The following is a 22,734-nucleotide window of genomic DNA, read 5'->3' as shown; positions in this document are numbered from 1 at the left end:
TAAATGTTAAGGACATGGCGTCCTTAACTTCATGTGTGCAGTGTAAATGTTAAGGACACCATGTCCTTAATATTTACACAGCACTCATGAAAAAAGGGTAACGTCTTTTCGTATTAATTTTAATAGAATAGTGGTTATTTTTGCTCAGCATTAAAAATACTGGATAAAAAGTAAATACCATGTTAAAAAGTGGCTATTCCATGCCATTTCTACGTACAGTAGAGTGGATGGGCCTTTTAGTTTTCTCCTTCGGAAAGTGCACAGATAGCCGTTTCCAGGACCCCTATTTAAGACATAACCAAAATTTATAATTTTTTGTTTGTTTAGTCATATTTCAGAATTAATTTCGCGTTAGAAGTTACAAATTTTATTTGAAGTTTGGTCTGCAGTAAATTGTCTAAAGTTTGGTCTGCACAGTCCCAAACTTAATCATCGTGACATCTTGGGAAAGTACACACCGTTTCTAGGACCCCTATTTAAGACATAACCGAAATTTCTAAATTTTTATAAGTTTAGTCATATTTCAGAATTAACTTTACGTCAGAAGTTACAAAATTTGTTTGAAGTTTGATCTGCAGTAAATTGTCTAAAGTTTTTGGCCTGCCAGTCCCAAACTTAATCCTCATGAGATCTGGAGTAGCTCCTTTCCCAGGTGTCAAGCAGCTTAAAATGTTTCAAAGGTAAAGAATTTTATATAAATAGGGGAGAGGATAATAAACTCGTTAGTTTTTACCCAATTCAATACCATTTTAGTTAGTTTTCTAAAAATTCATAAAGAGACATTATTTAGCTATGTCGTGCGAACCGAGAAGTATACGAATTATACTAAGTTTCCTTTTACCTTCCGGATATATATAGGTGCATCCACTTCTTTTCTAATCTGCTTACATAATTGGAATTGGTATCTCTGGCTAATATAACACAGCATATCTTCAAAAGTTTCTTTAGTTCTTGCATTGAAACTGGAAGGTTTCTTTGCTTTTATCCATTGCCAATTAAATCTTAAGATAATCAAGGGTGTGCTACATTTTCCCGAAAATATAACATATTTCAAGAAACTGAAACACTATTCAACACTTTCTAAAATTTAGAAACTATTTCCAATGGGCTATCAAAGAAAAACATAAGCGAAGAAAGTCATTTTCACCTTTTAATGGAAAGGACTTTTCAAAGAAACTAATTTTCAGTATTTGGTTGCTAGCAAAATGACTTATTTTCCAGAAAACATTCTGTTTTCCTTCATACCAAACACACCCTAAGATCCACAAAAATGTATCCATATCAAGCTGTGGATCAGACCCACCCCCTGCACCCACGAAATTATCCTTCGAAAACTGGGGAAATCAGTATAATGTTTTCTCAGAACTTGTAAAATACTGTTCCAAGCTGCTTTAATCCACGAATATGCGAAAGAGAGAGGATGTAATTTGACATGTTAGAAACTTTAAATATCTTATGGCTGCAGCTTACACTTCAATATTGCCCACAATTTTTCGGGCTGGAGGGATTAGGGAGCATACAATTGCAGAGCATTTTTCACCTTGCGTTTTAAGCAGTATGACAGCTAAGAGTTACATTTTGGGAGGCTGTGCTTTACAAGCAATCAGAATGCTATTTCAACAAAAATATGTTTTCTACACTAATCTCGTTTCAAGGCCTTTGTTATGAAGGCTTTTGCCATGGCTGTTATAATGTATGACAAAACTGTAACAGTAATACCTAGCAGCAGAACCCAAGTGTCAAATCTAGTGTCCTGTACTGTGTAGACACGAAGCTTTATTGTTTCCCAGTTACTCTCTGTCCAAACAGGGTCAGCTTCCCCCATGGTATCGGAGGAATTATGAGGTAACACTCCCCAAGTGTCAGATTCGTACTTCAATCGAGTTGAGTATGCTGGGACATACCTGGAATTACATTTGATACATCATACATGAGTTCAGAGCAAGAGCATGTATAGCACTAAACTGTCAAGCAACAGGAATTGGTGTAGATTACATTATGAAGACAGCCTAATCAGCCCAAAAATCCAGTTACTGACCATCAAAAACATACACAGGCAGAAAGTCCACATGCTTTTCTCTCTTTTTTTTGAAATATTCCAGAGTCACAATTTGCAGTGCGTCATTGCTTAAAGCAATGAAGCAATGGCTTCTACTAACATGTAAGGTTGAATGAGCTTAATTTCAGTAAATTAAAATTGTGCAACTACCTGGTTGTAGAAATGACACAGACACCCTTCCCATCTGTCTCTGCTTTGACACACACTTCCCCCGTGCCGCTGCAGCCCTTTGGACAAGCAGAGCTCATATTCTTTGAAGGGATAGCTGTTTTATCTGCCAGAAAATTCCACACAAACCGAGGAACATCCCCCACATTACCAGGATATGGCTGAGAGGAAGGTTCCCCCAGGACGACTCCCACATAATGGCTTGGGCAACTTGCAGAGGGAGCGATGTAGCGATTTACCAGTTCACATGATAATCCGGGTTCACAACTCAACAAGCAGCCGAGGAGTTCTTCAACCAAGGAGGCATTTATGTTGATGGTATTCAAAGCTGAAGTTTTTATTTCCTTCTTATCACTGGCGAGAATGTACAGACTTCGGGCAACAACAGAAGCAGCGGCCACTATGGCTGAGGAGTTTATATTCACTGCTAACATGGAAAATAATATTTTAAATTAGAAAACATTATGTGATACAACACTATGAATTAATCCGGGCAAAGGCAAGGAATCCAAAGAGTGAAATAGCAACTCACGTAGATCATCCAAGTGGCTGTGGTAGAATTTATTAGTGAAGGCAGTATCAAAGTCTTCAAGGACTACCCCAGAAGTCTTTGGATTCTGTTTAAGAAGAAACAATAAATAGGCTCCCACATAGCTAGATAACACAAACTGGTAAAAAAAAAAAAATTATTTTTTATAAGGACAAACAAAGTTTCTCATTTAATTAATACATCTTTTTCCTCTAATTGATTTTCAATTCCATCATCATGGACATTCCTGCAATCCTCCATCAAAGACCTGGTCAATAATTTGCATATCTTTGTTGCTCTTCTAAAGTTCATCATCCAAACTTCTGCTCATACTCAAGTAACTCTATTCTAAAGCAATAAAGAAAGCACAGACACCATTCAGATATTGCAGCAGGATGTTACCAATTCCATTATTCCCTTCAGCCATTTTCCTCCACCATCCTATTCCTCCCCCCCGGTGCCCCACCCTTTCACGAGGACAACCACCACCACCATATCAGAGTCTAAAGACAAAAAAGCAAAACGACCATTGGAGCACAGATCATCGCATTGCATAAAATAAACCGCCAAAAAAATAATAAGATGCAAATCGTAAATACACGATGTTGAGAAAGAGAACTTTACCAGGAAAACCATAGGCTGCTCTCTCTAAACAAGCTATACCCAAGCCTAATTTAGCATAAAAGCCTATTGTGTAAGCAGAAGGGGAAGGCTCAAAAAGTGGCCAAGATCATAAGCCGCTAACACTTTGAAGAAGCCATCTATATGTACTACAATATAATACAGGGTATGAACGAACTTCGCACAAAGTACTAGTGGCAACCAAACAGACAATGCAGGACTCCTTTTCTTTTTTTGAACAGTTACCTGTAAGAGGTGCAGAAACTAATTTGTACACTCTTTCTATCTCTCCTACCTTCATATTATTCACCATATGTAGTTTCCTTTTAGAAGGAGAAAGTGCACAGGGTAGATCAAAATAAAGATCACGGAAGGCACAAAGAAAATATAAAAATACATTTATAAACAAAAATATTGGGGCATTTTCACCAACCTTCTTCAGAAATGACATCAGCGAGGAAGGGGGTAACCCTGGGTTTGATTTACTTGCCCTTGAGACCTTAATGCTTTGATTATTGAGCGAACCTAAAGCATCCTGGATGGCACTTAACATTCCATTTGTGGCAGTCTCCTGCAAAAGTGAATCACGTGCAGTGTGTGAATTATTAGTCATCCTAATTGAAAAACCAAGTTTTTGAATATTAAGCAAAAAGATAGAGAAGCTGGCTAAATAAGAAAGCAACATATCTGTGGTGAGGATAGATATAAATCATTTTGAAGTTCTTACGATAATCTTGAGAAAAACTTCAATATAGCAGTGTGTTAATATTTTCAGTATTTAATTCTCTTAAAGCATACAGATTGATGACTGATAACACACCAGACTGCAATTAACCGCCTTCCACAGCTTAAACAAAACACCAAGATGAGAAAGAGGAAATCAGAATGTAACTAAACAGTTACACAATTTTTTTGATAAACCTAAACGATTATACATTTTTTGATTGTTTAAACAATTATTCATTTCTACAGCAACTTATCATAAATAATCTTTATTTATCAAAGAGTATACATTTTTATAGCATTGAGATGAAAGGTAGATAATAATTTTATGAAAAGTAACAGATCCTTTTTTATCTGGCACAGGGCTAAGTCACTGAAAAGGTGATTAATAAACAAGACTTTAAGTGACTGAAGTAATTCTCTTTTAAGTACTTGCTGCTCAAATCTGCCACCCTAGTTTTCCAAGCCATTATATTGAAATATAAAAGCAGTCCTTCATCTGGTCCGCAGTCATCCATTTCCTCAACTCTTGACATGACTTGACTGACCAATTCCATAGCCAATATCAAGCCCACGTCTCCCTTCTAGGTTACACGGAATAATTGACATTAAACCAGTCTCAATATTGAGTGACCTGAATACTACCTTCTTATTATTTCTCTCTGTTTCAAAAAGATTGACACTATTTCCTTATTAGTTTGTTCCAAAAAGATTGGCACCTTTCAATATTTCCTTAATAGGAAGCATTTATAGACACAAATGCTATGTCACGTTTCAGACCACAAGTTTCAAAAGTTTTACAGTCACACAAATGCTATGGCTTATTTGAGACCACATATCTTAAAAGTCTTCCATTCTATATTAAAGTTTATGCCAAGTCAAACTAAGACAATCTTTTTGAAATGGAGGGAGTAATTTTTTTCCAACTAAAATATTTGCATGTCAAACAAATTGGGAATTAACTACAATGAACACAAAGACAAAGCCTAACCTGTTTAGATACTTTGTGCTATCTATGATTACCTAGAGCTTAAGTTTCTATATGCAGAGGTCAGATTTGATGTTGACTGCAATACCAGAGTCAGAGGTGGGTCAAATGTGCAACTGTGATCTGGGATTTCATGGATGAAAATTAAGGGAAAATTTTACCATAAATGTTTTCTCCTCAAGGGAGAATATTCTTCCTTTTTTCAATTAAGCATTTGTGTAAGACATGGAGGTATCGGTTGCTTGTGCCTACTTCTAAAGTGACCAACTCTATGAACCAGCCAGTCAATCAACCAGTTCATCAACACTATGTCCATATACCATAACTTCTATGGCTTAAACAAGCAAGGGAATAGTAAAGAAAAAAGCATCACATATATCAAGAAGCCATACATAACAAGGAATCAAAGGCTATGCACACCGAGTGAAAAATGAAATAGTAGATTTGAAAAGAAAAAAAAGAAGTGACAGTAGATGGACAATGTGCCAATTTAATGAGCAATCAAACACAATAGAGTAGAAACTAACATGTGCAACAGCAAAGGGGAATGTACATATTTGATGCAATTTAAAAACAAATTAGCAAGCAGGAAAAAGCTTACACTTGTACTATGAGCAAAGAATGTTTTATCATCCTGAGCGAAACCCTTTCCAACTGATCCGATTTCAAGAACCTATACAAACAAATTCCAATATAACAGTCGCATCAATGCACATACTTCATTTAATAGTGGCCTCTCAATACATTAATATAGTAACATAACTTGTAAATTGAACATGTTTCACAAGGACCTAAAAGGATCCACCAGACATTAATTAACTAATTAAGTGTTAAATTTCATTTTTACTCAATAACAGTGGAGAAAGTATTTCTAGAACATGCTGGAATGGTTAGACAATCAACAACTGATTGGGATGACAATCAGCAGAAACCGGAGATTATTAGAAGACAAGGGTTTGAATAGATGAGGTTTTACTTGTTCATTACTTTCTTTTCTTTTCTTTTCTTTTCTTTTCTCATAGTTGAGAAATCCCAGAGGGCCAGTGGCGCATGGCTCGAAATTGGGTGGATAATGGGCCCCTCTACCTTGTTCGAAACTTGTTCTTTACTTTTGATCATATTAGGTATTCAGATCCTCAGGTTGAACGAGTAGTTCTCTGGGATATTTCTAACATCTATAACTCTCTCATGCCAATAATGATATCTTTTGTCAAGTTTACATCTGATGTAAGCAGCTTTGACCATTAATGCACTCTCGCAAAAGTCGTACAACAGAAAAGATATACCGTTTCAATTAGTGCCAAGTCAAGTCCACTAACAGCATCAGAATGTTGATCAAGCTCAAGAAGAAATCTCCTACTGCCAAGGTAGCCCCAGGCCTCCCCAGTGAAAACAGCAAATACAAGCTGCAGAAGGATAATGTCAGATTATGCATTATAGTGGTTAATAAACAGCATTTGATGCATAAAACTTAGCAGACAAAAGCTACTGAAAGAGTTTCATCATAACAACTGTTCGGGAAACAAAAACTAAAACAAGACATGCTTAAATAATTTGCACAAAAGCCTGTATACTGTTGTAGCTGGAGATTGTCTCACAGGACTTGCACCACATAGAGTGTTCATGGCTAAGACAAGGATGTAATGCACAAAAACCAGAACTAACGAGTAAAATCAAAACACTTAGGGAAACGAGTACAATAGGCATGTTTATTAAATAACAGTATGTCCACCTGTTTATCAAGGCCCTTCACGCCATCAGCACGTGAAAGAGCATCCACCACAGCCAGCAATGAGATCAACCCCTAGAGAGAAGTTTGTACATATGATCCATGGTATTAAGAAGAAAATAAGAAGTACAAAAAAAATCTAGCTTTGAGAGTAAAATTGAAGCATAACTAAAAAATCCATTACAACAGTGATGCAAATAACAATTGAGAAGAAGCAACTCACAGATATAGGTGAATCTGCACCAATACTTTTGTCACGAAAAAAGGAAGCCGTATCCATAGAAGCCACAATCAATATCACAGGCTTTGCCTTCTCTGACGATGAGATGGCTATTGGTGGTAGCGCTGACCAGACACTGTCGTTACAGATTATGCATACTAGAGGTAAGGTATTGAGGATAATTCTATAGGCAAGAGTTTCAGACCCTACAGACAAGATACTGTCGGATCCTACGCATCAACTACTTGAAAAAGGCAAGGCAAAGACAACAACATTTTAACATTCAGTTGCCAGTGAAACAAGAGTAAAGCATTCCATATGTGCGCCACTATCAATTACAGGAGGGTCGGACAACAAGATACAGAAAGAGACCATGGAAAGAGAAGGATCTATTGAGCAACCTTCATTTTAATTTAAATCCTACTGAATCTATATAGGTCCAGAAGATGCAAAACCAGCACCCCACCCCCACCCCTCCCCAAGACAAAGAACAGCGAAGAAGAACCAAACCAAAAATTATAAATCCAATATATAAGATTCCATTACGAAAATAAAGAAATAGTAGCAGGATATCCTGAATCATATTTTTCTACCATGAGCTGGATAAGGAGTGGTTTCCTCTTATTTAATTTTAGTGAATTATAACTGAACAACTTAAGAACACCAAATATAAAATGCCAAATAAAAACATCAACCGTCTGATAAGAAACCAAAAGGAGAGATGGTAAGTGCAAACAATACAATACGTGAATTACATCTGCATTAGGATACTTATATACTACTCAATGTCAAGGTCAAAACCATACTTGTGATCTTAATATTATCCTTCACTAAAAACGCCTCATATTTAATCTGCTTCTAGTTGGGAAACTAATAAGGAAATGGATAGTAGTTCAATCTGTTCAAGAGTAAAATGAGTATCTTAAGAACTAAACAAAAATTGGAAAGAATCTTACCTGTACCCACCCAATGGAAGGCAAGTTTGTTCTCTAAGACAAGATTCTGAATCGCGAGTCCCGGACTTTGTTGTCTGATAAAAAGAAAACAATATGGGCAAGTTTCATAAGTAAAATATCAGACACCTATCAAGGAACTTTTTAAGACTATTTCAAAATCTTTAGTAACATGAATAATCTTTAACCTGCATCACAAGATTAAAGTCGGCCACATCGACAGTGTATGATTTCTTTCGCTTCTCATTTCTCAAAGCAATCTGCACCATATAACAAGCAGAAGATACGTTAATGAAAAATTTTGTGGACATTTTCATTTCGAAACATTTGTTTTCTTGACACAGCCAGAACATGACGCCAAGTATCTTAGATACCCTCGCCCCTCCCATTTTTCATCATTTAAGGAGCTCATAATGTAATTAATAACTACCATAGTAACTAAAGAAAAACTTCTTTATATTAAATGTGGAGCAGAGATATACAAAAATAAAAAAACATAACAAACCTCTTGCAAGGCTGATGTGCTACTGTTTGAAAGCAAAAATACAGGAAAGTTGTAAGCCTTCCACATCAATCCAGATCCCTGCAAGTTGAGGACGACAACATTTACTTTAACTTACAGGTTCGGTAATGGAAAGTTGAATAAAGGGATGAGTCATCTACAAGCGATTGTAAGAACATTTATCTATTACTTGTTTATTTTATTTGTTTATTTTGATGAAGTTGATACTTTTCTCTTGCATTTAAGACATGCAAAAGATATACGATCTTATACAAAAACATAGTTCTTCACAAAGAGCATACAACTGAGTGGAATATCGTATTGCTCTAGGTAAAAGGACATTGATGACAAAGTTTTCAATCATTATTACAGATTTCATCCTTAGTTAACCATAAATCTTAGAGCATACCATGTACAATGTACTGTTAAAAGGACCCCAAAAATATGGAGTTGGGGGGAGGAGATCTGGGGAGGGAAGCAAGAAGGAGCATTCCAATCATTGCTTTACAGGTTTCTTTCCTTTAATCGTGAAGCAATAGCAAGAAAGAGAAAGAAAAAAAGACTCCGGGTTACTGTCTCAGGCTAAAACTTATAGACAAATCCTTTGCCTTCATTCCACAGATCAAAACTAAAAGTTTCGAAAAAGGAACAGCACAATTCTTGGGGTAACAGCGACAAGGTTCACCATGGGGAGATTGTAAATTTCATTTAGCTTAACATAGAATGGTGTGCTTCAAAAGACCAAGCCCTAGACTAAAATAAACTATCAAGAGATAAGGAACTCTAATAGTGTATTTGGATAGAAGCACCGCGAATAAAAGGGAAGCACAGGAACAACTGGTGCTATATTTGCATTTAAATGCATTATTGTTCCATGCTTTTTATTAACTAGTCTCTATTTTCGTGCGATGCACGAGATATTTTGTGCTTAGTTAGTTCCTTGAAATAAAAGAATATTAATATATAATTGAAACCAACTTATTAATAAAGTTTTATCATAATTAAAGGATAAAATTAGTTGCAAGTAGATATATTTCAAATTATATTAAAATTGGTAAAAAGACGACTAACTTGATAACGATAGTAGATAACAGCATGAACGCAAAACCCTATGTTTTCTCATATTAATTTATCCGTGTGTTGTCTTTCAATATATCACGAACAATCATATCTTTCAAAGTTCTACACGTAAAACTTACAAAAAGCAATATACTTACGTACATGTCAATGTTCACATACACCCAATGTATATTTTTATACATAAAATTTAGAACAAATCAACCCAACCCACCTTTAACAGAGATAGAAGCACGAGAGTATTGCCAACTTATAATATGTAGTGACACAGGTTTAACACAACCGTAAATAGAGAAGGAAGCACTGGAATATGCTGAAAGTAAAAATATTACCGAAACTTAAATAACTCCCTGGTACTGATTTTCTGTTCTTCCTTAAATTTAGCTACCACACTTTTTTCTTGCTAACCCCATAAATAATCTAATACGAATTTTTTGATATGATATTAAAAACGTCTTATAAGCATGTGAATAATATGAATCCTATTAGTAAATAAATTCGTTGAAGAATATGAATCCTAGTGTGCATCGTATATAAATTCTAGTTATTACAATTCTATCCAATATGAAATGATTTCTTTTTGAGAAATCTACAATATTGAGGGTATAAAAGTCTGTTAATATTTCAGGGATATATTTGTCGTTCAACATTTAGTATAAATTATTCGTACTTTTATAATAATATAGATAATCATTCAAACAAAGAGAAGTACATTCATAATTTTTTTTCTTTTGAGAGATTACAATCATAATAGTTCTCAGCAACATACAGTTGGGTTCCACTCAAAACTGCCACTTCGATAAGGAGCGAATTCAGCTTGTGGAAACTTTTTGTCAGGGGAAAATCCTGTAAAAGGAAAAGGGCCATATTAGTTATCATAATCCATTGAAAGACTAATAAGAGAAAAAATGACATAAATACTTACCTTTTAAGCCATTCTGAAGCTGAGAACCTGATTCAACTAATATACCGACGACATGCCTTGAAAAATCTGCATCATTTGACAACCTGAAACACAACACACTACCTGAAATCAATCAAAGAAAGAATGATGTGCCCATTGTGGTAAGGCAGACGTTCAACAAAGGAAAAAACTTGCATACTTAGCAGATGTATGAAAATGGCATATCCAATCCAACAAAACATTTTGCATGTCATTTTCTTATTCTGACAAAGGATCCACATTCTGTGTTAAAATCTGGTGCATAGACATCATCAAAAGGCCAATTCAATTGTGACACAAAAGCACGTATCTCACACATGAGAAGTTCGGCATATACACCTCGCTCATATGCGAGACACGTACCAAGATGCTATAAATGACAATGTTCAGGCTTTTCCTAAAGCAAAACGTGAAGCTTTTTCTTTCTGTCAAGTGAATATACACTAGAGAGTCCACAATTAAGTGACTAACTATAGCATCTGATATTTGATACGCATTATAAATATCCTGTAGAATGCAAAGGACTTTATTAGCCACAACCATGGCCTAAAGTATGCAATTAAATGAACTACTTTAAATAAAAACTAAGAAGCAGCCTGCATCTGACAACGTTCTACAGATGCCTTAAAAACTACCTTAGCAATACACAACTCTCGCTTTAGGTGACAACAAAGTAGTTGTTTACTCTTCAATTTTGTCCACTTTCTAACCCAAGTGTCCCTCTATGGTCTACTCCCTAATCACTAACATAATCAACATATCAAACAAAAGAATGTTATTTGTTATAAATTGCCAATTGGATATGACTATTTAGTGAACTTCACGCTTCCATTTAGCAAATTATAAAAATCCTTTAGCAAGGAGTCATTTTTCTTTTTTGGTGCATAGACTTTCTCCACGATAAGGTCTGTCATCATAAAGTAGTTTTGCCTTCAGCATCGAAATATATGTTTTAAGGGGTAGGCTTATATCAACTTATGGGGGAAAATTTTCCAGATTTTCACCGGCACATTAGTTTGCTTAACAGCAACGGTTCTTTTCCCAGTTTCCTATCTCTAAAGCCTCCTGGAATGACGAGTGTAAATAATCCATAACCCAAACCACAATGAACATTGATTTTCAGACCTTGACATAAGAAATCACACTTCTTTGAAGTGCATGGCTTCACCCCTGAAGGGATATCGCCTCATCATTTAAATGACGAAGTGATGGCTTTTAATAACATTGCTATCAACAAGGTCAGATTCACAAGTTTCCTTTTTGAGCTCGAAAAACAACGATTCAGAATATAGATTATCTTTAAGTTTTAATTTATGATGTAAAATCCATACTAGTCCATTTGCCCGTCCTCATTAATTTCCAGCTTTTGACACTGAACAAAGATAATATAAATTAGAAGAATTTCAATGTGCATAAATAATAAAAGAAGCAAGTGTAGGATCACATAAGATGCATATCTAAAGATGGCAAAGTGCTTCTTTATCTTAAGGCGTGGGAGTTCTAAAATTCTTTCTGACTCATCCGAGCTAAACACAAGCAGGGGTTTCAAACAGTTAGCTAATTAAGTTCAGTCTCCAAACCATAGTACATCTTTTCTGTTCAAGCTCCATCTATAGAAACAGTTCATTTCTGAACTGGAAGATTTTCGAATTATTCTTTTCCTTTTCTTTGTTTGATAGGTCAACATTTGCTAACATTTAGAAACTCAATTGATCAATCTGTACCAAAAGAAATAAGAGTATAAGGTGCACAATAAGCAGAACTAAAGAGTGGAACAGTTTGAAGTACCGCAACTCCATTAATCACTCAAAGAGGCTCTACTGTTTGGCGAATGTGGGAAAGAGCGGTAGGACGGGGAAAGTTGTCCAATAATTACACGACTCAAATTTTTTAAATAAAATATTAAAGCGGAAAGCGTTTTACATCCAAAGGAACGCAGAAGATACACAATCTTTGGTCCAAAACAATTACAAAGAGAGAGAGATCTACATGCCTTCCAAAGAGTTCCTCAAATTGATCTATAGACACCATTAATGCAGATGGCTCAACCAACTTATTTGCTGTCTTGAACCTAGCAACTGGAGCAACTATGTTGGCACGCCCAGGGTCTAGCCATGCATAAGAAGAGTTAGACAAGTAAATTAAAAGCATATCAGCCATCTCGTAGACCAAGAAAAATGCAACTAAATGCATACTTCGTACTTGAACAACCGATCTCCCCTGAAAGGTTTAGCAGCCGTACACATGGATACCCGTCAATGGCCATGTACATTGACTTCTCAAGATCAGGAACTGACTGGAAAGAGTTCACTTGGTCTGACGCTGTTCAAATTAATAAAATGCAAAACTATATTATACAAAAGTATCACTAAGAAGCTAAAGAACCAAATGAAGACATGCATTCAAAGTGAAGAACACTGCACAGGAAAATGCTTTCTGAAGTGAAGGTAAAATGACATAAAGTGCAGCTTGCTCGTTTCTTCCTTAATTAGCAAATGCAAACTCAAATATCCAACCAAAGCCGTGCTCCTTAGAATGATTAAAACTCCCACTATAATATTTTTTTCCGCATTGTTATGGATTTTCCTCGGGAAAAAAATACCGAGATTCTTAAAGCTCTTTTCATAATTTAGCTGCATTAACTTCCTTTATTGTTAACTTAGTTACGCTCCAGTTTAACATAGGCTTCCAATTACCTGAGGAGATGATTTACGCAGTTCCAGAAAAACTCAAGTACATGAAATATCTCATGTTCTATGTCGGGAGAGAAAAGAAAATAAAACAACTGTCCACCAGTTGAGGCAAAAAATACTAGGTTATTTTTTCTCACCTACCTAGGCCTTGGTTGGCAGAGTTATCTGGTGCTTGTGCTGGTAACAAACTAACAAGTACTCGACGAAATAGTCGAGGTGTGAGTAAATTTGCTCGGATACCAACAACAACAACTAAGCCTCAATCCCAATTCCCAAACAAGTTGAGGCTGGTTATATGAATTCTCAGTGACCAAGTTTCTCCATTTAAACTCAAGTTTAAGTTGTTAGAGAGAGCACGATTTTATTTACTTAATTATGTATTCAACACACCTTCCTCACATGCAGTTCTGATTCTCTTTGGCGAGGAAATTATTTTTGACTGGCCTTGACACCACCATCATAAAAACAAATGATTGTCCAAAAGCCATGCTCTTTGAATCCAATCTTTTAACATCTAAGCTCATACTAAGTTAACTTTCCACTGTAGTTAAATCCACATCTGCACTTCATTTAACATAAAATCAATTTCCTTTTCTTTCTTAGCAATTTGATAACTCCATTAATAACAAAATTGATTAAATATCTATCAACTAGTAAAATTAACACCTCATTGTTGTCAAATAACATCTTAATTTCGGCATTGACTGAAAATTTGAATATTGACCGAAAACCTAAGCTTGCACAAAAAGAAAAAAAAGAGTGACCTGAGAAAGAGAGGCAATCTAAGCTAAGTTAAAATCTATATCTGCACTTCATTTAACATAAAATCAAAAAATAATTTCAGCTTAGTGATTTGTTAAATTTGATGAATAACAAAAACTGATTAACATATCTATCAAAACAGTAACATTAACACCTCATTGTTAACTCAAGCAGCCGCGAAAAATAAAAAGAAAAAAAATGAGCGACCTGAGATAGAGAGGCAAAACTGAGCAATGAAGCATAGAAGAAAAACGAAGAGCTTTGTATCGTCCATGGCGGAAGTGAAGTTGCTGTTGTTATAGTGAAGCTTCTAGAACACTAAACCCTAGACCATATGGACACGGTTTTTGTCCGGTTCAGAACTTGTGGTTTCTCTCCCTCCGTTTCACTGATTGTAATTTAGATGTTGACTAATCGGAGAGTTGAAATGTTCCGGTGATCGGAGATCGTCAACGGCGACCAGGAGCAGGAGTTCTAATGCTACTGAATTTTGAAAATTTCATATATGGACCGATAAGGGAAAATTGTACAAAAAGGTTTGAGAAAATGACAAAATATGGTCCCTTAAGTTTTAAGTAAGTTTAAATTATTCTCTTAAAGTTTTGCTTGTAAACATTTTTGTCCTTTAACTAACAAACTCTAATAGGTAGATTTAACAAGAACACTGAGAAAATCTTAACTAAAAACAACACAAAAATGCCATAACATTAAAGAAACTACAACATTGCATTAGATATCAAAAATAGCAACAACAAAAAATATACTTCCAAATATGAATCCACATTAAATCTTCTTTTTTTTGTGCAAATTTTTTTTATCTCTAAGTTGATTTGTTTGTATAAATATATTTTCGAAACCTCATAAAATATTTCTTCAAAGTTATTTATTTAAGATATTTTTATAAAAAATACTTTTTTGAAGAATTAGTTTGACTGAATTTTTCAAACGACATTACTCTATTCAAAAAATATTATTTAATTAGCTCATTGTCTGGTTTTATATGATAATATTGATTGCAAATATTTTTAAAACATAAAAGATAAAATTAGTGCAAGTACAAATGCATATCTGATTATTCAGCTGAGTGTTAATAATAGTGACTGAGAATACTTAACTAATTTTTAAAGAAAAATAAATGCTATTATTTTTTCAAGAAATACGTACTTATATTCTGCTTTAGTCGAAAATGCTCCTGCATCATTTGAGAAGCTTTTTTATTCTCTTTTGGATGAGAAATTAAATGAACTTAAACCAACATGACATACATATAAAAAAGTTTTTTTTTTTGGTTTCCCATTCGTTGTTCAATATCCGTATTGAAACCCGACTATATCCGGAGAGAAGCGCTACCTACCAAGAATTCAAACCCGGACCTCTGATTAAAGAAGAACAGTCACATATATGCTGTCCCACATCCTTTGGTGGTACGTATAAAAAAAATTACTAGGCTGAAAATTCATACTGAAGTTTAATTGGTAAAGATATACTCCTTATTGTATCATATTTTCTTTACATCAAAACTTAAGTTGGACTAAATGTTAAGTCATTCCATGAATTAGGGACCTAACCCCAAAACCAAATTTTAACCCCACCCCCTCCTTTCACTAGAAACTGGAAAACCCATTTCGAATTACGAATCAGAGAATTGAATCCCACAAGATAAAAGCGCGACAATCTATTAATCCTAACGTAGATTCTGCTATTTGCAAGTAAGTATTTTTTTTTTCTAATTTTAAGCATTGAATTTCAGCTCAATGAAGTTGAAGTGGACATACTTTTTCGTTTCTGTTATACTTCCTTACTAAAAGGGTCAATATTTAGTTTTGTTGCCCAATTGAGCAGGGATTTTGCTGAAAATTTATTGCATATATGCACTTTTTTGGTTTACCTAGATAAAAATTGGCAAAAGGTGTTTATTTTAATTCTTTTTACCTTTTTGGTTTCTGAGTAGCTGGACTAAATCTTGCTGTATTTACAATTAGAAAGGTTTTGCTGAAATTTTTCAGGCCATTTATACAATTGTTAATTTCCAAATGAGAATAAGAGAAGTTATATATATATATATATATATATATATATATATATATATATATATATATATATATATATATATATATATATATATAATTATTATTTTTTTGGGCTATATTTACAATTGGAGTTTTTTTTTGTTTTGTTTGTTTTTTGGTGAAAATTTTGAAACTTGCAGGCCAGTTATATACACTATATTTTTCTCAGATGAAAGTTAGAAAAAACGGGTGCTTTGTTATTGATTTAATTTGTTTTTTGGGTTTTATTCTGACTGGATTTTTGGTGCTGTATTATCACAGAATATTGCAATGGACAAGAGAGCATTATACCGGGCAAAGCTGAAGGAACAGAAGCAGAAGCGAATTGATTCTCCTCTTGTAAGGTATTATTATATACAAGGGAGTCGATAAAGTATATTTTTTTTATTTTCATTTCATGATTTTAAGTTATGGCTAGTAAATGACTAAAGTCCTGTTGAGTTTGTCCCAATCGGTAGTTGGGTGGGTATTTGGTCTCCTTATATTGTCTTGGGAAATCTTCACCTCATGGGCTAGCTTTTGGGGTCAGTGTTGTCAAAGGCGAAAAACTTTGAAAAGCGCTCCAGGTCTATTGGACTTTAAGCACAATTTAAGTGTGCGCTAAGAAGGTGCAATAAAGAAAAAAAATACACACACACACACACACATATATATATATATATATATATATATATGTATGTATGTATATAAAATTTAAGAAAAAAGTAAGAAATTTCATTCATAATATTTTCCTTAATAACTAATACAATTATTTGCCGATTATATTTGTTGTTTAGCACCACTCGATCCAAGATAAAACTCACGGGCAATGAATGCGCACACCTTAGTGCCTTGCCCACACTGAATTGCGTCTTAAAAGACGCAAAATGCCCTTCCCGATATTTTCTAAGCTTCAGGGATTAAGCGCGCCTTAAATGAGCCATTGACAACGCCTGATTGGGTTGAGTTACTTACCAAGCTTCGAACCGTGCGCCAATTGCCCTTGGGTATATCTCGGTTATAAAAAAATGACTAAAGTCCCTGCTATATGACCTTTAAAAGTTCATGTACGAAAACAAGCTTTCTGAAATGTGTTTGCCATCCAAAGATAGATTGAGCATCTGGAAACTCAATGCTATTGATAGTAATAGCAAGATCGTGGCTTCTAAAATTTAGCCTAAATGCTTTCATCTATAACTGCAGTTGCTGTCATCCTTGTTTAATTGCCAAATCAGCATCTCCGTGTGTGCTCCTTTTTGATGTGGAACTAGTTTTATTTTCAAAGTGGGAAGTTTTTATCTGCCATTCGTATGTGATATAAATGTGCTATTTGTTGTATTTGATATTTTACGTGATTGGACATGATTGCGATCCATACTTAACACAGTTTTGTATTTACAGTCCTAGTTAAAGGGGCATTGTCTATTGTAGAATTGTAGGCACTAGCTTTTCTGATTCTCACTCCCAAATCCTGTCTAATGTATAGCACAGGTACAATGAGCACGATCAGCCTGTATGTAGAGTGTGTGACATTGTTCTGAAATCTGAATCACAGTGGCCAGGACATCAAGCTTCCCGTAAACATCATGAGGTAAGATCTTACTCATTGATGTTTGGTCTTAGCTTTTTGCATACTGGAATTTGGTGCATGCTAGTCCAAGCTCAGTAAAATAGTCACGATGTGGTCATTCGTACTTCTTTAGAAAAAAGGTGCTGTTGTTCATGCTAAGACGAACACATTAAGCCATTTGTATATTAACATGAGCATATCCTTTCGTTTTTTGTTTTTAGTTTGAGGTATGTTTTTCGTTTGAGTATAAGCATCAGGTAAAGTAGGTTCCACAAGGCCATGCCAGACTTGTCAGCTTTGTAGTCATCAATTTGCTTCTTTTTCTAATAAAGGGATCTTTGTTCTTCATCATTCTTCAATTAGATATATGGCTAGTTTACGTTTTCATCAAGAACTCATAGTTTGGGGATGGTCTACAATTACTTTTGCTTTGTGATTGTAGAAGTTGCTCTGGGTTCATTGAAAATAAAAAAGACATTTCAAGTGGCATGCTGGTATGGGAAGCAAAAGGAAAAGGAATTGATAGGAACAATGTGTTGTGACTCTAATGCAGGACGGTTGATCGGGAAGGAATTATAATGCCTTTTTTGGTTTTTTTTTTTGTGTCAGGGGGCTTACTATAGTTGAATTTAAAAATATTTGAAGTTTTCTGCTGGTCATCTAAGCTTATCATGCATGTGTTATGTACCCTTTGGTGTGCTTTCTAAGGACCTCCTTAGTTCTTGCTATTCATCTCTTGTTTTCTCCTTTAGATATCACATGTGAGGTCTGTGCTGTACTCTTCCCTGCTTAGACAGATTCTTATGTTTTGTACAGGCCATAAATAATCTCAAAGCTAATGCTGCTGCAGTGAAAAACCCAAACACTGTAAGAAGCGACCCTCCAAAGGAGTTTCCTAAACCCAAGTCTGAACTTCATGAGGGCGTAAGCCGTAAAGAACCTGAAGCTTCTGTTGGATTGTCCAAGCCTCGTGCATCATCTACGCTTCCTCCCAATTTTTTTGATAATCAAGAGACAAAGAGGCCAAAAATTGGTAAGGTGCTTCTGCTGGAATTTACCTTTTCTTAAAAGTTTTCTGTATAGAGAAGAGGAAGAGGGCGGCCTAAGAAGTATTGGGGAGAGGTGATCAGGCAGGATATGGCGAGGCTCCAGATTTCCGAGGACATGACACTTGATAGGAAGATGTGGAGGTCGAGTATTAGGGTTGTAGGTTAGGAGGTAGTTGAGTCGTGCCTTACTTCGTAACATGGTGGGACTAGCCATGTAGGGTTTTTGTCTAAGATAACTAGTGGGAATGTTGTGGCTTACCATTTCGCTTTTCAGTACAGGTCCTATTTACTAGCTATCGCTTTTGCTTTACATCTTTCTTCTAGATTTCATGGTGTTCCTATTTTTCTTATGACTGTTGTGGTGATACTAATATTTACTAATATTGTCTCCCTTTACTTTGCATCTTTTTTCTGGATTTCATGGTGTTCCTATTTATCCTATGATTGTTGTTGTAATACTAATATTGTCTTCCTTTTTGCCCTTTTGTCTTTTTGTTTTTTTTGAGCCGAGGGTCTTTCGGAAACAGCCTCTTTACTCCTTCGGGGTAGGGGTAAGGTCTGCGTACACACTACCCTCCCCAAACCCCATTAGTGGGATTTTACTGGGTTATTGTTGTTGTTAAAAGTTTTCTGTATAGACATTTTAAACAGTGATTGAAGCATGACACTGTCTTCAATTCCGTGATATTGAGAAAAAAAAAGACATTCTAAGATTTTGCAAGTGTTAATCTTAAAATCCATGCACATTGGATATATGGTGAGTCTTTGTTGGGTCCATTTGTGTATGTTTTATTTAATATCTGCTTTAAAGGAAGAACGTATTTACAATGAGAGAAGGAGAGAAAAGGTGGAGGATAGGTAGAGAAATCAGTAATTCTGCTGCTTTTTGGTGTGCCTGATTCTGCCTCTCTGTACTTTGTATGGAAGACTTAGATATACAATGATATCTCTGATTTGACTCTGCTATACTTTGTAATGAGGACTTGGTATCCGCTACCCTAAAAATATTTATTCTACAGTAACAAAAAACATGGTATTGCAATATAAAAGTTTATTTTGCTCTCATTTTCATGGATGCCTTATCTATTCAGTTTTTGTGTTTCAGAGAAAGATTCTGCTAGGTTGGGAGACCACGTATCAAACAGACATGCTCCAGTTTCAGATCAAACTGAAGAGGAGGAACCGTCTTTGTCAAGGTCTAGCATGCAGGGCCTATCTTCTTCCAAGAATGCTGAGACTAGAAGCACAGAAAATCAGCGATCTGGTGAAAATGGGCCAATGTCAAAACTGAGTTCTGGTTCAGACGCTGAGCAGGTCAAAGGAGCTCTCCCTGCAGGTTTCTTTGATAACAAAGATGCCGACTTACGTGCTCGTGGTATTACACCAGTCAAACCAGATGTCAAGTAAGATTTGATAACTTGATATCGCTTGCTAAGCAGCCTAGTTTCTTACTCTTTGATTGTTGTGTCTTCAACTGTTTCCCTTTTTTTTTTAATACGTTCGACCTCAGATGGGATCTTTCATGTCTTGTCCTGCTGTCTCTTTAACCTGAACAGAAAGCCAATTGCTACTCTATATGAATAGAATATCCAAACAAGTAGCCTGAACCAGAAAGTAGATTGCTACCCTAGATGAATAGAATATCCAGAGGAGAAGCACCACCTTATGCTGGCAATATAGATGCAGGATATTGTCGGATGCGCTCTCTTTCAGAGTTATAAGAGCTATAAGGCTCATTTTTTTTCCATTTATTCCTCCAACTTTCGAAATAGTATTCATGTTCTCCTGAATTGCAGGCTACAGCACCACTACCTCCAGCTTCATCACGATTACTTCTAATTAGTTGCTGTAACAGTCATGGTTCAGTGGTGCAGTTGAACCGCTTCCCGGTGCGCTTTATTCTGTGGACAGTCTGGAAATGTATAGTGGTCATGGTTGTGTCGTGCAATAGCTGAAGCTAATTGGCATACGAAGCCTTTGATTTTATTGATTTGGATGTAATCAAAATATAGCTGTTGCATCAGAAAGTAAATTTATTTTTTCTGTTTTTTCATCAGCTCATTCACATTTTGGAGTAGATAAATCATCTTACTTTTTATATGACTACTGTGTTCTTTCAGTGGCATAACTAATCTAGTCTCAGTCCTTGTGAAACCCCCCCCCCCCCCCCAAAACCACATGTTTGCTCCTCCAGACAAAGTAGACCTTGACTCTAATGACTTCATTGCAGGGATGAGTACAAAGAATTTGAGAAGTTAATCCAAGAAGACTTAAAAGAGGTTGATAACCGTTTAGAAGAAGAAGAGGTCATCTTTTATTACAAAATAGTTGTTGAGCCTTCTGTAAATTTTCTATCCTGTTAAACCATGTTATCGACCCACTTTGCCATTTATATTGCAGGTTGATGCTGCAGAAATGATTGAAGAGGAAGTATCTGTTGAACAGAGGTCAGTTTCTCAAATGATGACATGATTTTCTCCTTTTTGAAAATTTTGCTATATTTTATTTGCATGGTCCAAAGTTAATAAACTTTTATATTGCATGACTTCAGGGGCTATAAGGAAAGACTGGAGATGTTGAGGAGGAAGAAGATGGAACTTAAGGCTGCTAGATCTTCATTAGGCAACAAAGAAAGTAAGGTTGCAGATAAGGAGTCTAGTGATGACGAATCATCAAGTGATGGTGACAGTGACGAGAATCTTACCGTGGACTGGAGGGCTAAACATTTGTGAAGGTGCTTATGCTGGTAGGACACACTCTCTAGTCTCTCCCTCACCGTCATATTACCGTGTGTCTCTGCAGTAGTTTTGTTGCTCCCATGAAATATTACTGATACCATGCTAAATATTTGTCCTTTTGGTTGTAGGTAACAAGGTTTTTGTTGCTCCCATGAAATATTACCGATACCATGCTAAATATTTGTCCTTTTGGTTGTAGGTAACAAGGTTTTCTGAATCACTTGTCCCTTGAACTGAAGATATTTTGGTTCAAAACAGTGAATGCAGGATGAGCATTGAGTTTCTGTGCTGCAATTTCCATGAGCTGATAGGGAACTATGACTTTTTCTTTGACCTGCAAACTAGGATTTTGCCTGCTCCTGCAAGTAAATAGGAACAATGTGCCAAATTCATTTGGGTACTCTGTTGTCAAAGAGTAATGTAGGGGTTGAGAAAAGAGGTGTACTTAGGTTACATTTAGGCTTGAGTATGAACTTGAGGCAATTCCATTTGAAGATGGACATAGTTAATGTTGGCACCAAAGTTGTCCTTTCGGATGCCACTGTGCTAAACAAGCGGAGAATCGAACAGAAAATATAGTCATGCTGTGTTATGAAAGATATTTTCTGTACTCTCTTATGAATACAGTTTCTTAAATTATGCCTGCAAACTATGTTGCGTGGACTTTCCAAAATGTAGCGTCACCCGTATCGGATACACTACTTTTGGAGGATCTGACACGTATCCAGCCACATTTTCGGAGAGTCCGAGCAACATAGCCTGCAAGTTAGTTTCTTTTTCTCATATCGATATATGTTGAAGTGATAGCCAAAACATTTGCAGCCAAAAGACTAGTACTAGCAATTATTCCATCAGCTAGTACTAAGGGGCTTGCTCTTTTAGTTTTAGACAGTTTGGTAATATGTTTATATCGTTTAAATTTTGTTTAATCAAGGACTAATTCCTAATCGAGGTCAAGCTTTGTTCAAAAGAATTGAATTCGGATTATCTGACCATTTGAACATCATTACGTGTTTTGACTGGGCACAGGTATAATACATTATTTTGACTTATATATTATATAAATGATAGAGGTAGAAAATCTTATACTGGCTAAAAAGTTAATATAATAGAAAATATCACATTAAGGTTTGTATTTTGGATAGATTAACGAATTTGCACTGTTAGATTTAAAAACCGTATAAATTTTTAGGACGTCATAGAAAAGGAAGCTTGTCACACAAAAGGAGAGGATAATATCTAGTCTAGCTAGAATTTCTTTAAAAAGGATATTAAAAGGGTCATTTGGCCTTTGGATCAAAGACCCATTAGAGGCTGTATTTCTATAGTTAATTATGCTCGGTATTTACATCAAATCAATAA

General features: G+C 35.5%; 2 protein-coding genes across 6 annotated transcripts; one reads left to right on the top strand and one right to left on the bottom strand.

Moving 5' to 3' along the window:
• Positions 1 to 1,423: 1,423 nt before the first annotated feature.
• Positions 1,424 to 14,470, bottom strand: LOC107808649 (nicastrin). 5 transcript variants are annotated; one of them, XM_075224704.1, is made up of 17 exons: positions 14,175 to 14,447; positions 13,596 to 13,764; positions 12,715 to 12,834; positions 12,506 to 12,620; positions 10,495 to 10,577; positions 10,339 to 10,415; positions 8,496 to 8,573; positions 8,179 to 8,250; positions 7,994 to 8,067; positions 7,041 to 7,173; positions 6,821 to 6,892; positions 6,375 to 6,494; positions 5,690 to 5,761; positions 3,811 to 3,948; positions 2,760 to 2,844; positions 2,210 to 2,651; positions 1,424 to 1,904 (listed from the first exon to the last, which is right to left on the bottom strand). In XM_075224704.1, the coding sequence occupies exons 3-17, from the start codon at positions 12,782 to 12,784 to the stop codon at positions 1,640 to 1,642; spliced, it is 1,896 nt and encodes a 631-aa protein (XP_075080805.1). In that variant the 5' UTR covers positions 12,785 to 12,834; positions 13,596 to 13,764; positions 14,175 to 14,447; the 3' UTR covers positions 1,424 to 1,639. The 5 variants fall into 5 exon arrangements, with proteins under 5 accessions (XP_075080805.1, XP_075080804.1, XP_075080806.1 ...); XM_075224703.1 differs by having other exon boundaries at positions 2,210 to 2,654; positions 14,175 to 14,445; XM_075224705.1 differs by lacking the exon at positions 13,596 to 13,764 and having other exon boundaries at positions 12,708 to 12,834; positions 14,175 to 14,470.
• A 960-nt stretch (positions 14,471 to 15,430) lies between these two features.
• Positions 15,431 to 21,982, top strand: LOC107808651 (protein ABA AND ROS SENSITIVE 1). The gene is made up of 9 exons (XM_016633186.2): positions 15,431 to 15,676; positions 16,298 to 16,380; positions 17,507 to 17,606; positions 18,402 to 18,618; positions 19,740 to 20,037; positions 20,865 to 20,940; positions 21,035 to 21,081; positions 21,186 to 21,380; positions 21,572 to 21,982. The coding sequence occupies exons 2-8, from the start codon at positions 16,307 to 16,309 to the stop codon at positions 21,364 to 21,366; spliced, it is 993 nt and encodes a 330-aa protein (XP_016488672.1). The 5' UTR covers positions 15,431 to 15,676; positions 16,298 to 16,306; the 3' UTR covers positions 21,367 to 21,380; positions 21,572 to 21,982.
• The last annotated feature ends 752 nt before the right edge of the window (positions 21,983 to 22,734 follow it).

The sequence above is a fragment of the Nicotiana tabacum genome, chromosome 11 (assembly GCF_000715075.1).
Source record: "Nicotiana tabacum cultivar K326 chromosome 11, ASM71507v2, whole genome shotgun sequence".
NCBI classification, from domain to species: domain Eukaryota; kingdom Viridiplantae; phylum Streptophyta; class Magnoliopsida; order Solanales; family Solanaceae; genus Nicotiana; species Nicotiana tabacum.
This window is presented reverse-complemented; position numbering and strand designations above follow the sequence as displayed.